The sequence below is a fragment of the Polypterus senegalus genome, chromosome 6 (assembly GCF_016835505.1).
Source record: "Polypterus senegalus isolate Bchr_013 chromosome 6, ASM1683550v1, whole genome shotgun sequence".
In the NCBI taxonomy this organism is placed as follows: domain Eukaryota; kingdom Metazoa; phylum Chordata; class Cladistia; order Polypteriformes; family Polypteridae; genus Polypterus; species Polypterus senegalus.
In genome coordinates, this window is record NC_053159.1 from 180507352 (window position 1) to 180522446 (window position 15095).

Here is a 15095-nt window from a genome sequence, read left to right on the forward strand (position 1 = left end):
TCCTCGTCATCTTGCTCTGTCACCCCCATCACCTGCATGTCCTCTCTCACCACATCCATAAACCTCCTCTTAGGTCTTCCTCTTCTCCTCTTACCTGGCAGCTCTATCCTTAGCATCTTTCTCCCAATATACCCCTCATCTCTCCTCTGCACATGTCCAATCCAACATAATCTCGCCTCTCTGACTTTGTCTCCTAACTTGAGCTGACCCTCTAATGACCTCATTTCTAATCCTGACCATCTTCATCACACCCAATGCCAATCTTAGCATCTTTAACTCGGCCACCTCCAGCTCTGTCTCCTGTTTTCTGGTCAGTGCCACCGTCTCCAGCCCATGTAACATAGCTGGTCTCACTACCGTCCTGTAGACCTTCCCTTTCACTCTTGCTGATACTCGTCTGTCACAAATCGCTCCTGACACTCTTCTCCACCCATTCCACCCTGCCTGCACTCTCTTCTTCACTTTTCTTCCACAATCCCCGTTACTCTGTACTGTTGATCCCAAGTATTTAAACTCATCCACCTTCACCAACTCTACTCCTTGCATCCTCTCCATTCCAGTTCTTTGTAAATTAGAGGGAGGTCAGTGGAAAGGAAAAGCTAAAAACTATTTTCTATCAGATGTTTAATGCTTGGTAAATTCTTTATTCTCCATTATTCTGTATATTTTTAAGTGTGGCAGAAGAGAGGTGAAGAAGAGCAGGGTGGACTGGGCGAAGGAGAATGGCAGAAGTGATTTGTGATAGACAGATATCAGCAGGAGTGAAAGGGAAGGCCAATGAGACGGTAGTGAGGCCAGCTGTGCTGTATGGTTTGGAGACGGTGGCACTCATGAGAAGACAGGAGGCAGAACTGGACGTGGCGGAGTTGAAGATGCTTAGATTTTCACTCAGACTAACAAGAGTATACAGGATTAGCAATGAGTGTATTAGAGGGGCAACACACGTAGGACAGTTTGGTGACCAAGTGAGAGAGGTTCCACTGAGATGGTTTCGACAAGTGCAGAGGAGAGATGAGGTGTACATTGGGAAAAGAATATGGAGCATGGAACCACCAGGCCAGAGGATAAGAGGAAGGGCAAAGAGGAGGTTTATGGATGTGGCGAGGGAGGACATGAAGGCAGTCAGTGTGGCGACTGAAATGGAGACAGATGATCCGCTATGGCAGGGGTGTCAAACTCCAGTCCTGGAGGGCCGAGGTGGCTGCAGGTTTTTATTTTAACCATCTTCTGCTGCAGATGGTTCGACATTTGAAGGCCTGAGTTTCTCCTGAGTTAAGCAGAACCAAAGTTCCAAGTCAGGTATACCTTCAGGTGGACTGCTAACATAAAAGCGCATTTTCCATTTTACATACTAAAGGAACAAAGATTTTATGGACTTCATTCACAAGATTGCTAGGAGCTTCAGTTTTTCTAAAATCTTTAATGATGAAGATACAAATGTGATATAATAGTAACCTACACAGGCGTTCAGACACTTAGTGACAAACACAAATGGCATCGAGTACCTTCATTCATCAGCTGCTGGTGTTCCTGAAAGCCGTTCCTCATGGGTGGTGGTGGTGGCGGCGGAGCTCCAACTCCTGGTCGGTCAGGAGGCAGAGGAGGTCTGGACCCTCCTCGGGGTGAATCAACTCCAGGCCTGTTAGGTGGTGGTGGTGGCGGTGGCCCTGAAGATGACTTCATGCTGCTCCCATTCCTACCACTGGGTGGCGGAGGAGGGAGAGGTCCTGGGTGCAAAGAAGAGAGGAGGCGAGATTACTGAACCACGCGTGAAGCTTTACAGACTGGCTGATTCCGGCTTTATACGTTAAACCTCTGCAAACCCCTGAATGCCTCAGAGGGATGAAGGGCACGTTATGGTAAGTAGCCCAGTTTATCATCTTTGTTGTCATGCAGATATGTAGTTTTTCAAGCCAAAAATGCAACCCATTTTACATGTCATGCAGGGTTATGGTGGACTGACCAGTATTAATCTCCATGTGGTGTGCAGAAGCCAATAAGATCCTTAGCATTACATTTTTGTCTCGAAAAACACATGTAAAATGGATTGCATTTTTGGCTTGAAAAATGACATATCTATTAAATCTGATCTTTCTACTGTAAAAGGTGCAAAACACTAAAAGCACAAAGTCAGAAGTGTAGAAAGTATAATAATTATACAAATAAAAATAATGCTAATACTGTATATACAGACAAAATGTTTCGTTTCTGTGGAATATCTTGAAGAACAGTGAAATACACAATCCAATGTCATAGTCAGGACAACAGTAGTGGGATTCCTTGCGGATTTTCTTTCCAGACGGATCAGCTTTTGAACAGCACACACTGCACATGTGCGATTGACACGAGCGTCGCTTTCAGATTCAGCAGAATCCCTTTTGGTTTCACTGTCTGTTTCAATGTCACTGCCTGAAGACAGAGTCACTTCGTCATCACTGACAAGAAAGTGCAACACCTGTGCTGCTGAAAAATGTTTCTTACGAGACGCCATTATGAGGCCAGAGGACTTGTGTGCACCGTTTCCCAGGTAACACTCGTGCCTGTCACTTACACAAGACACACCTACAGTATATCATTTCCAGTGCAATGCTCGGCTCTAACGCAGTTGGCACTTTTATAACCCAAGTAATCCTCGGGTCTAATGCTTACGCTAGCCATGTCTATAACTTTTGCCCGTGTGATGCTTGGTTCTAATGCTAAGGTGGTTAAGAAGGCTAACAGAATGCCAGGTTATATAGCGCCTTGATGTGTGAAGTACAAGTCACAGGAGGTTCTGCTCAAGCTTTATAACACACTGGTGAGGCCTCATCTGGAGTTCTGTGCGCAGTTTGGGTCTTCAGGCTACAAAAAGGACATAACAGCACAAGAAAGGCTGATTTGAGGACTTGGACAGCAGAAAGGCTTGGGCGCATTTGTGGCAGATGACAATTAATGTCAGCAAATGTAAAGCATTGCACATAGGAAGTAAAAATGTGAGGTTCACATACACAATGGGAGGTCTGAAAATTGAAGGATTTAGGAGTCGTAGTGGACTCTAAGCTATCGACTTCCCGACAGTGTTGAGAAGCCATTAAGAAGACTAACAGAGTGTCAGGTTATATAGCGCCTTGATGTGTGGAGTACAAGTCACAGGAGGTTCTGCTCAAGCTTTATAACACACTGGTGAGGCCTCATCTGGAGTCCTGTGTGCAGTTTGGGTCTTCAGGCTACAAAAAGGACATAACAGCGCAAGAGAAGGTCCAGAGAAGAACGACTAGGCTGAGTCCAGGAATGAGAGGTATGAGCTATAAGGAAAGAGTAAAGGAATTGCAACTTTCAATTTAAGGAACTAGAGATGAAGTGGCAACATACAGTGGATTTAGCCTGTTATCATAAAATGAGTTCAACAAGAACAAGGGGCACTTGTAACGTGTTAAGGGTAAATTACTAACCAACATTTTTTTGTTCCCCCACAGAGAATCATAGACACTATATGGTAGAGAGCAGGACTTCAGTCTTGCAGGGGGAACCTAATGCCCTCCAGCGCATGCTCCCTTACAAGGTGATTTACATGGTAAGTAATTCTGTCAGACTGGCTTTGCTTGTACTTTGTCCCAGTGAGAGGTCACCCTGTTCCTGGAGTGTCTACCTCTATGTGTTTAAATGTTTTCTCTCTTAATTATTCTGCCACACTTGACTTTGATTTCTCATTTAAAAGTTTTGCACTGTATGGCCCAGACTGTAATGTGGCCTGACTGCAGTTTTTGACCCTAGTCATTTACACTGCTTTAAATGGAATAGCTCACCAGATGAAGAAGTAAGCAATGCTCCACAATATAAAAATTCTTTTACCTGATTTGCCTGGTAGCTCTCTAGCAGGTGGTGGAGGCCTCTCGTTGGGTGGTGGTGGTGGAGGTAAAGGACCAGAACGTCCAGACAATGGCGGGGGTGTAGGAGCATGGTTGTTTAAGGACTGACTCCTCTGTGGGAGTCTCGGGATTTCTTCATCAGCACAAGGGTTGTTTGGGGGTGGTGCTGGCGGAGTGGATCTCCATGGTGGAGGCGGTGGGGGGGCAACAGAAGACATAGAAGGTCTTGGTGCAGATGGGACCTGATGCCTGCTGTTCATTGATGCTGGTGGTGGAGGGGGCAGCGGGCTGTCCCTTGTTAATGAAGGTCTTCCTCCAGCTGGTAGGGGTGGGGGTCTGTCTTCTGTGGGCCGGCCAGGTGCTGGAGGCAAAGGTGGTCTGTTTGAGCTGGGAGCTGAGACACTGCTGAAGGAAGGTTGCCTATTAAATGGGGAACTTCCTGGCAATGGTGGTCCTGGATTCCTATTTGGAAGAGATGGAGGAGTTGGTCCAGCACCTTGCGATTGTACCCTGCCTCCCCCTGGCACTGGTGGGGGACCACGAGGCTGCAAACCACCAGTGGAAGGGCGAGGCGTGCTGGGTACAGGTGGCGGACCACCAGCAGTGTCTGGTCTTGGTGGTGTCATTCTGCTTCTGGGTGGATCGTTGTTTCTGGAGGAATGAGAAGATGGTCCAGGAAATCTGGAAGGTGTTGGAGGGCCGCTTCCAAAGGGCTTTGCAGTGGTTGAACGTCCTCCCGGTGGAAGTACTGGGGGTCTCACTCCTCCAGAATCTAAAAGTAAAAGGAAAGAGGTTAGGATCAAATGAGGAAGAACACTGTAGCATGTTATTAGATTTATGGCTTTTTTTTGCTTAATTTATTTTTATCAGAAACTAGCAGGATTACCCGGCATTGCCCGGGAATCTATAACCGGTGAATTTCCCAAATGAAAGAAACAGAACATAGAAATAGAACAAACAGTTTTCTGATTGACATTTTATTGTAAGTTCCTCCACTCTGGATTGTGTCTGCTGTGGCGTTTCAGACGCCCTTGAAATAGACTTTCTTGTGGCATCTGAAGTGGACCTTCCAATTGTACGTCTTTTGTTCGGTGGCATGGGTATATTAGCAAAAAGGAGGACAATTATAATGTGTTACATGGTATTACGTACGGAATAAGCACCACAGTGAGATGAATTTACATTATTTACAATACGTCAGAAAGCGAACAAATAGCACCAGTCAGTCAGAGAGAGCAACACTGAAATTGTACTGTGAGTCGGAAAAGGGAGGAAATAGCACTACAAATACGGAAAGCCAGTGAGAAAGAGTAGCACTGAAACCGTACTGGGAAAAATGGCGGGGAGTGGTGCTCTGTTTCTAAAGAGCGTCTGTGTTGAACCGTGCTGCCATCTAATGGACATTGTCAATGGTAACTACAGAGAGAAGTGACATACAACCGCTGCTGCGTTTGGGGAAAATGGTGGGGGAAGGATGTTGTCTTTTTAAGGTGAGACTCTGTTCAAACGTGCTACCATATAACGGACGTTGGCGAATGAAATACAGCACTATAAGTGCATGTGGGAGTGTGACGTGCAGAAACCCGGGTGTGTTAGCCGGTCACGCGCACTGGGTCGTTCACGTTTTATATCCATATGGCAGTTCGCCTTCACCCGATCAAAGCAGTCGGTCTTCTCATACTTGAACACTTCCGCCATCTCTTGGCAATTTAAAGAAACATGGGTAAAGAGCGATGCACAGGGACCAAAGCTGCCGCTAGATGGCGCCGCCGTGGACGTCTGTTGCAACGAGTGTGCCGAACGTTGTGTCAGTGAGAAGGTGCCCTGCGATTCACCACAAACATTTTTCCCAACCAAACATACCCCATGACCTCCTCCTGGTCACAAAGGAGCCCCATCCCCAGTTTGGTGGCGATCGGACACCCGGTGCAGATTTGTATGGCGGACAAACAAACATACCTACATACACACACACCTACATAGATTTATATATTAGATTACAAATTATTATGTTTCCTGTTTTACTAAATATAAAAATAAATCCAGACATCAATATAACAGAATAACTAGTGGTTTACAAATTAAAAAATATCTAGAGACTTACAAGCATGTTTGATTCAGGGACATGCACTTAAAAATCACATGAAGCTTTAACAAGTTAATAAACATACTATATGAGCATACGTACATTAAAAGTGTGTTTCTAATCTTTATTTACACTATACACACAAAACAAGAACAATATGTAACAATGAATGTGTATGTAAAATGACATTGTAATATTCTCCAAATATTCTTGAGAAAGTGTCCGCAGTAAAATTGTCTGATGCTGTCTTCACTTGTACTGCTGCACATGCAGAGATTGGGAGCCCCGGACTGGAGTTCCCAGCATACACTGCATCAAGAAGAGGCTCATCTGCGGCCATCTGCAGAGTCGTGATATTACAGCCGGCCAACTTCACATGTTTATGTATCAGGCATTCCTAAAATACTTTGTGAAATATAAACATATGGTGAATGCCTACCTAACATGTCAACAAGTGCAAAAGGGATGCTGCAAATGAGTACATCTACATAAGAGCACTGCCAGTGTTACCAGTGATTGGGGGCCATTAAGTTCATCAATCTTTCTGGCTCAGTTAACAGCTAAGTTGTTTTATTATCTTTGCCAGACATGTTTTAAAGTCTTAAAGGTATCTGCTTCAGCTTGATTGCATAGTTTTTGTAGATGATAAACCTTTTTGTGAATACAGGCTTCTTGGTTTCCATCTTCAATGGTCAGAACAGGACGTGCTCTTTAATTAAAAGATGTTCTTGTTTACTCTGTTGTGTGTACTACAGATATGTTCTCAGTACTTCACTACACAGAGTTGGTGTATACATCGATGAGCCAAAACGTTATGATCATCTGCCTAATATGCTGTTGCCCAACCTGTGTGCCCCCATAAACAGCACCATCTTGGAAGACTTCTGAAGGTGTTCTGTGGCATCTGGCACCAGGACATTAGTAGCAGATCCTCTAACTCAAGTACTTGTTGTTCCAAAACGTTCCACAGATGCTTGATTGGATTCAGATCTGGGGAATTTAGAGGGCAGGGCAACACCCTGAACTCTTCATCTTGTTCCTCAAACCATTTTGCAGTACAGTGTGGCAGGGCACACTATTCTGCTGAAAAATGTCAGTTTCTCCAGGGATTACCATTACCATCAAGGGGTGTAGCTGCTCTGCAGTGATATTTAGGTAAGTGGTAAGCATCAGATAACATCTAAATGAAAGACTGGGCCCAGTGTTTCCTAGCATCACACTTTATCCACTGGCTTATCTTCTTCCCACAGTCCATCCCGGTGCCATCTCCTCCCCAGGCAAATGACACACATATACCCAGCCATTCACATAATGCAACAGAAAATGGGATTCGTCAGATCAGGCAACCTTCCTTTCATTGATCCTTCTTCTTCCTCTTCATCTTTTCCCACTTCTTTGTGGTCTCAATGTGCTTGATCAACCTTCTCTATACAGCTCGGCCCTGCACCTCCTCGCCAATCAGGCCAAAGCCCAGTTTTGTTGCTTGTATTTCTATTGTAGGCACTTTCAACAATGGACAGGGGTTAGCCTGGGCATTCCACCTGGCCTGTGGCAATCCAGTCCCATATGCAACAGGGTTCAATGCATTGTGTGTTGTGACACATTACTCTCGTAACCACCATTAAGCCCTTCTGTAGATTTGTACTAGGTGGGGCATCTTTCATTGACCTCACATATCAATGAGTCTAGCACCCTGATGGCAGTTTGTGGTTTTTCTCTCTTCATGCCACTGTTGGTAGGAATTGTTGGAGAGGTCTGAATAGAACAATTTGTCCCTTATCAATGTCACTCAGATCTTTAAACCTGCCCATATGTTCTGCATTCAACGCACCAAATACAAGTACAGTGGAACCTTGGTTCACGAACGTCTCTGAACACGTACAAATCGGGTTACGACCAAAAAGTTCGCCAAACTTTTGCATCTGTTCATGACCACACACTCGGTATACAAACAAGCCAGTTTCCCTTTCGGTTTGTGCGCGCCGATGATTTCCGCACATGTTCAGTCTCTCCCTGTGCAGAGAGAGAGAGCGAGAGCGAGAGAGAGAGAAAGAGAGACACACACACACACACGAGAGAGACGCGCGCGCACACACACACACACGTGCGAGCGAGAGAGAGACGGCTGGACGCATAAGGCTGAGAAGGCAGTTAAAGAATGCTCGAGGCTTGTTTTTAAAGAGACTGCTTCAAGCATTGTTTTAACCTCGTTGTATTTAATGAAGACTTTTTTCTATTGGATTTTAACCTCCACTTCTCTTCTGTTTACAGCGATCGGTTCGTAGCGTGTATTGTTGCAATGTTACTTTTCTTGGTTGTTTATTAAATTATGGATTTTTCAGATATTAAATTAAGGATTTTTCAAATTTTCATTTTATTCCCTGTGCTTAAAACTCATTAAAAAAAGCGAGCGGTTTGTAAGGCTGTAGCGTGAACTCTTGCAATGTTAGTTTTCTCAGTGTTATTCAATGTTTTTACATTTAGTCTACTATTACGCTGTGCATTCTATGGTATAATTAACTATATTTGTGCTTAAAAATCTTTAAAAATATATATTTACATACAGTTTGTACGATCTGGAACGGATTAATTGGATTTACATACAATCCTATGGGGGAAATTACTTCAGTTCATGACCAAATCGGTTTACGAACAGAGTTTTGGAACAAATTACAGTCGTGAACTGAGGTTCCACTGTACTTGATGTCAGCGTACCATCTAACATGTCACTAATGTTGACATATGATGTTATTAAATGTTTTGTCTCATCAGGGTATTGTCTCTTAATTTATATTATATTCAATCATTTTTAAGGTGTAATCCAACATTTTATTTGCCCTTTTAAATGAGTCACATTTAAAGAATAAGCCTGGTATTTTTCAAGTTGAAGTTCACAATCAAGGTGTATGTTAAATTACCAAATGAAATTGTGGTCTAAAGTGAATCATCTACTATATAATAAATCGCTAAGGTCCGTGTGTGTGTCCAGTCCCTCAAAGCAATCTGATCTGATCATGTGTATGTTAAAATGAAAAAGGTCCACCAGATGCTTCTCTTCCAGCTTTTATACATTGTCTACAATTGCAATCTGCGATTCCCAGAAGCCCCTCCACATCCGTACAAACCCTGCTTAAAGGCCACAGACCCCATAATTACCACTCAGGAAACTCTGCTGCCACTGTCTATCAGCTGTCTAACAAAACAGTAAGGTTTGTATGTCCAGTCCCTCTGAACGATTTGATTGGTCAGTTTGGCTTTGGTGTGTTTGCTCAGTTTGGCTTTGGTGATGCGAAGAAAGAGCAAGTGTGAGTGTGAAATACATGAGGAGGAGTAAAGGCACACGCTGAGAGTCATCTTCAAAGACCAGACGTATAAAGTGGACAAGGGGTGAGCAAGGCGCCTCAAAATGACGGTCTGAGAAGCAGGCTCTACAAGAACGCATTTGACAGAGGAGGAGTGCCGGTCAAGAGAGGCACTGAAAGTGCACATACAGCCAGAGATATCAAATATTTTTACATTTATTTTATTACTTGTAACATGGCAACTATTTCAGTCAGTCAGTCATCGTCCAACCTGCTATATCTTATCTACAGGGTCAAGAGGGTCTGCTGGAGCCAATCGCAGCCAGCACAGGGCGCAAGGCAGGAACAAATCCTGGGCAGGGTGCCAGCCCACTGCAGGGCACACACACACACGCACCCCAAGCACACACTAGGGACAACTTAGGATCACCAATGCACCTAACCTGCATGTCTTTTGACTGTGGGAGGAAACCGCAGCACCCTACTATTTCATAAATTTGAAAATATAACCAGCCCTTCCTTGTGTTTTAGAATGGAGTTTAAGGGAACTGATGTCCCACTTTGTTTCCCTTTCTTCATAAAATGACATATGGATACACGGTTTTGCAATACGGTGTAATCTCAAGATGCCAATACTCAATACCTTCGTTGGCTTGAACAGCGTAGGTAACTGGTAAATTTTAAGACTATTTGCAGAATGGGGTGCCAGTACCCATAAGCTCCATTATAAAATACAAGAGTAACCTAGTTATTTTTTAAATATATATAAACTATGATTCACTTAGAATGCAATTGCATGTGGAAAATTATTATATACCATGACTGTGAAGAAATAACAATTACTTGGAATTACTTGGAATACTTGGAATACCAAAATATTCCTTTAAAGAAGGAAGTTTTCCAGCAGCCAGACCTCCTGTGCTTCAGAACAGCTCATCCTCCTGGAGCTAAGCTTGTTCAGGCCTGGCTAGTATTTGGATGGGAGACCAACCAGAAAAAGCTTGGGGTGCTGCTGGAAGAGGTGTTGGTGAGGCCAGCAGGGGGTGCTTACCCTGTGGTCTGAATGTGGATCCCAATGCCCCAGTGCAGTTATGATGGACACTGTGCTGTAAAAATGGTGCCATACTTCAAATGGGACGTAAAACCGAGGTCCTAACTCTCTGTGGGCATCCTTCACGGAGAGCAGGGTGTATCGCAATGTCCTGGCTAAACTGGCCATCATAATCTAGTAATTGTAGCCCCCTAATCATCCCCTAACTGCAATTGGCTAACTATCTCTTACCCCTTCAACACCTAACAACTAATGTGTGGTGAGCACACTGGAGCCAAATGGCTGCCATCGCATCATCCAGGTGAATGCTACACATTAGTGGTGGGTGAAGTGGCTCCCCACACACTATGAAAAGCATGTTGAATAGTGAGAAAAGCACAATATAAATGTTAAGAATTATTATTAGAATGAACTTGTTTACAACTTCTGTACCTTAGTACTAGTCTACATGGTCAACTTCCATATATAGAAGGACGCGCTCCCATAAAAGATAAGACACTCGACTGGATAGACTTTGGGTTTATATTTATATGAAAAGAGACACATGGGGCGCATGTAATAAACATCTTGTATTTTTAAAGCATATCTAAAGTGAGACCCACATGAACGTTTTACTGAGTATTTAACAACCGTCTATGCAGTGTTCAAGGATCTTCTTATATAATACGCTACCGTGGCTGTTCGTTTGTCAGTCCAGGATTTTAAATCACCAGTAGCTCGCAAACCGTTTCACCGATTGACTTAAAATTTGGTACACATATACTACGTGACATCTACTATCCGCTTTAGGGGTGATGATTTTTATTACTCTTTTTATTTTAAATTTTATTTTATTGTAGAATCAACTCCCGGCAGCGCGCAGCAGGACGGCCGTGCGGCGCATGCGTACGGACGCCGTTCTCATTCCCTACCTCCTTCGCTAATCATTCTTCAGGCAGATTGAAGACTTAAGTGAAAAATTAAAGAAAACGTACTAAGCAATTCCAACACAAAAACTAACAATTAGTTTTAACGTGAAAAGATGTGGACGAAAGAAGAGAAGCAGCGGGCCGCTAGGTTGGAGAAAAGAAGAGCAGCTCAGGAAGCAGCAAGCGCATCAACCTTTGAGCAAACGAATGGTAAACGTAGAGAGAAAGAGGATGAAAACTAGAAATGCTCAAGTCAAGTGTATTCACTGCACGTTAGCGTGCAGTACGCCATTACTGGTCTTGTATAATTTGAATGAGTGACTCTTTGTCTGCTAGCCAGTCACTTGAAGGATACGTCTAATATTTTTCAAGTCAAAGTTATTTGCTCACAATCGTGGTATAGATTAATTTGCCATATGAAGTGTTCTAAAGTGAAGCATTTTTTATACATTTTTAAAAATACTATGATTGCTCTTGTCTTATAAAATTGAAGTCATGGGGCAGGGCTATAAACCCATCCATCCATTTTCTAACCTGCTGAATCCGAATACAGGGTCACGGGGGTCTGCTGGAGCCAATCCCAGCCAACACAGGGCACAAGGCAGGAACCAATCCAGGGCAGGGTGCCAACCCACCGCAGGACACACACAAACACACCCACACACCAAGCACACACTAGGGACAATTTAGAATCACCAATCCTGCACGTCTTTGGATTGTGGGAGGAAACCCACACAGACACGGGGAGAACATGCAAACTCCACGCAGGGAGGACCCGGGAAGCGAACCCGGGTCTCCTAACTGCGAGGCAGCAGCGCTACAACTGTACCACTGTGCCGCCCAGGGCTATAAACATGAAAACAAAAACTTAAAACTTAACAAATGCATCCATTTTTATTTTCTTGTATACATAGTATAGAGAAAGTATAGGATTCGTGAAAAAGAAACCTCGGGATTTTGACGAATCTTGACGTTTTAGACCTTCCTGAGCCCAAAAATGCCATTTTTGAAATTATGTCTGTCTGTATGTAAACATGATAACTCGAAAACACTTTAGACCTGTTAATGAGATTTTGTACACCTGCTTTATATCAAAATTAAGGAAATCTATCAACCTTTGGGCCACGTCCGCCAACCCGAAGTGGTACTTTAACTGAATAGTTTTGCGAATTTTCAAGTAACCTATGACTCCAATTTTGTATAGATATTTATCCATCCATCCATTATCCAACCCGCTATGTCCTTACAGGGTCACGAGGGTCTGCTGGAGCCAATCCCAGCCAACACAGGGCACAAGGCAGGAAACAAACCCTGGGCAGGGCGCCAACCCACTGCAGGGCACACACACACCAAGCACACATGAGGGACAATTTAGGATCGCCAATGCACCTAACCTGCCTGTCTTTGGACAGTGGGAGGAAACCCACGCAGACACGGGGAGAACAGGCAAACTCCACTCAGGGAGGACCCGGGAAGCGAATCAGGGGCTCCTTACTGCGAGGCAGCAGCGCTACCCGCTGCGCCACCGTGCCGCCTATAGATATTTATAATAATAAAAAGCAAACAGATATGAAATATGAGAAACATTACTCAACCGGAAGTAGTATTTTATTTAAAAAACCATCCAAAATTTTTGTATCATGGAAATATAAATCTGTACACGATATTAAAAACTGTATTCAATATAACGCGTATTCTTTCAACAACTATTATTAATTTTATTTCAATTTATATCAGTTTAACAATAACGTGTAAACATTGAACATGCCCTGTAAATATAAAGGTGTAACGGGAACAATAAGCTGCTACATCCCCGTTGTGTTACTTGTAAAACATTTCATTTTATATTCTTTTTTTAATTTCTGCCATTATTATCATAATTAAATGTAGCTAAATGCAGTTTTACCTAAAGCAATTCATTGTAACAAGTATTATATAATACTAACACTTTTTCTATGTTTTAGTCTTTTTACTTTGCACGTATTCTAGGTGATGCATATGTAATCGTGAAAAAAATGCCACCACCGTTTTCGACCTCCCTAAGTGTGAAAATATCATTTTAATATAAAGTTTGATTGTAAATAGAGATAAATGATTGTGTATCGATATTATTAATTAGTTATGATGAGAAACAAAGAGATATGATATTTGAGAAATATTGCACAACTGAAAGTGGTTCTGATGACCTTTTCCTCTATCTCAGTATAGGAGAAAGTCGAGGGGAGCGCACTCCCGATTTTTTAAATGTGTTACCAAGTATTATCTCCCACGAATTGCAAAACAGCAAAGCCACGTCGCTTTAGGAAAGAAAAAAAAACATTTTTGTGAGATTCAACCAATTTAAAAGGAGACCGGCTGTGCGCTTCACCTCATTGATCCTCTACTTCCATAACAGCCTTTCAGGCCCAAGAACGCTGTTTCACTTCACAAAGTCATCTCCAGGCACGCTAACTGACATTATTGAATGCTGATGTCCAGATGTGAATTGCTGTCTCTGTTTTGTAGACAACTAGTTAGTAATCGTGGAAAAAATGTCACACATATGATCACTCACAGTCGTTCTTGCCATATTATGTATGCACTTGACTAAATGTCTACCGCAAAGAAACAGTGAAACTTACTACTGATGTTTGCTTACTCAAAAACGTTGTCCTCGGTTCTTTTACTGCCTTATGCTCAGGATACGCCATAAAATTCAATATTTGGTTTGTGGCACATCAATCTGTTTCACTGTGGTTTGGCTGTATGACATAATGTGCCTTTTTCATTTTCTCAGTATTTTCTTTATTGTGCATGAACATGCCACACCACAGAGTGCATAATGCTGAGTGTTCATTGGCATCATCAACTTAGATTTTTAAAATCAAAAGAGCCGAGGCCATCTGCACATCGTTACTAAGGCTTTTATACAAAATGCTACGCAGTGTAATCAGTTCAGTTCAGATTTACTGTTATGTGTACAAAAGTACAATGATACTCTTAACATACATGCTTCAGCTTCAGACACCATGCAGCCTCTCAACATCACTCTGTAGACTATTTAAAGTAAGAACACGGAATGTAATGGACAAAAAGTAGGTGATGTTTAGGACAGATATATGGTTTGAGTGAAAATCTGTCAATATAATAATATGTCTGTACAGTATGTGATTCATTGCCTATAAAAAGGCTGATTTGAAACTTAGAACAGTCTAAATGAGAACAGGCCATTCAGCCCAACAAAGCTTGCAAGTCCAATCCACTTCGTTCTTCTAAAAAGAACACCAAGTCGAGTTCTGAAGGTCCCTAAAGTCCTCAAGTCCACCACACTACTTGGTCTCTTATTCCAAGTGTCTATCGTTCTTTGTGTAAAGACACACTTCCTAATGTTTGTGTGAAATTTCCCCTTAACAAGTTTCCAGCTGTGTCCCCGTGTTCTTGTTGAACTCATTTGAAAGTCACCGTCTCGATCCACTGGACTAATTCCCTTCATAATTTTAAACACATCAGTCAGGTCTCCTCTTAATCTTCTTTTGCTTAAACTGTAAAGGCTCAGCTCTTTTAATCTTTCCTCCTAACTCATCCCCTGCATCCCAGGAATCAGCCGACTCGCTCTTCTCTGGACTTTTTCTAATGCTGCTGTTATCTTTTTTGTAACATGGTAACCAAAACTGCACACAGTACTTGCAGATGAAGCTTCATCAGCGTGTTATAAAACTTGAAAGTTTTGGGTACACATGGCATGAGAAAAATAATAAGATCTGAGTATGCACGTACTGACAGTGGGGGCTTCTGAATCACAGCAGATGTTTACTCAAATCAGATGATTTCTGGACATACTGACAGGCCTGCCGCCATATCAGACACTCGGCATACTTTTGTGAAGAGCCTCATTTGTTACAAGCAATAGCAAAACATTAC

General features: G+C 42.8%; 1 protein-coding gene across 5 annotated transcripts in view; it reads right to left on the reverse strand.

Annotated features, from left to right (window-relative positions):
- Positions 1-15095, reverse strand: part of wipf1a (WAS/WASL interacting protein family, member 1a) — a 205605-nt gene that overhangs the window by 12622 nt on the left and 177888 nt on the right. For all 5 annotated transcript variants that reach the window (XM_039757670.1, XM_039757669.1, XM_039757671.1 and 2 more), the window contains 2 exons: positions 3832-4620; positions 1506-1727 (listed from right to left, as the gene is read on the reverse strand). In XM_039757670.1, the coding sequence (XP_039613604.1) occupies positions 1506-1727; positions 3832-4620 (1011 nt within the window). The remainder of the gene's footprint in view (positions 1-1505; positions 1728-3831; positions 4621-15095) is intronic.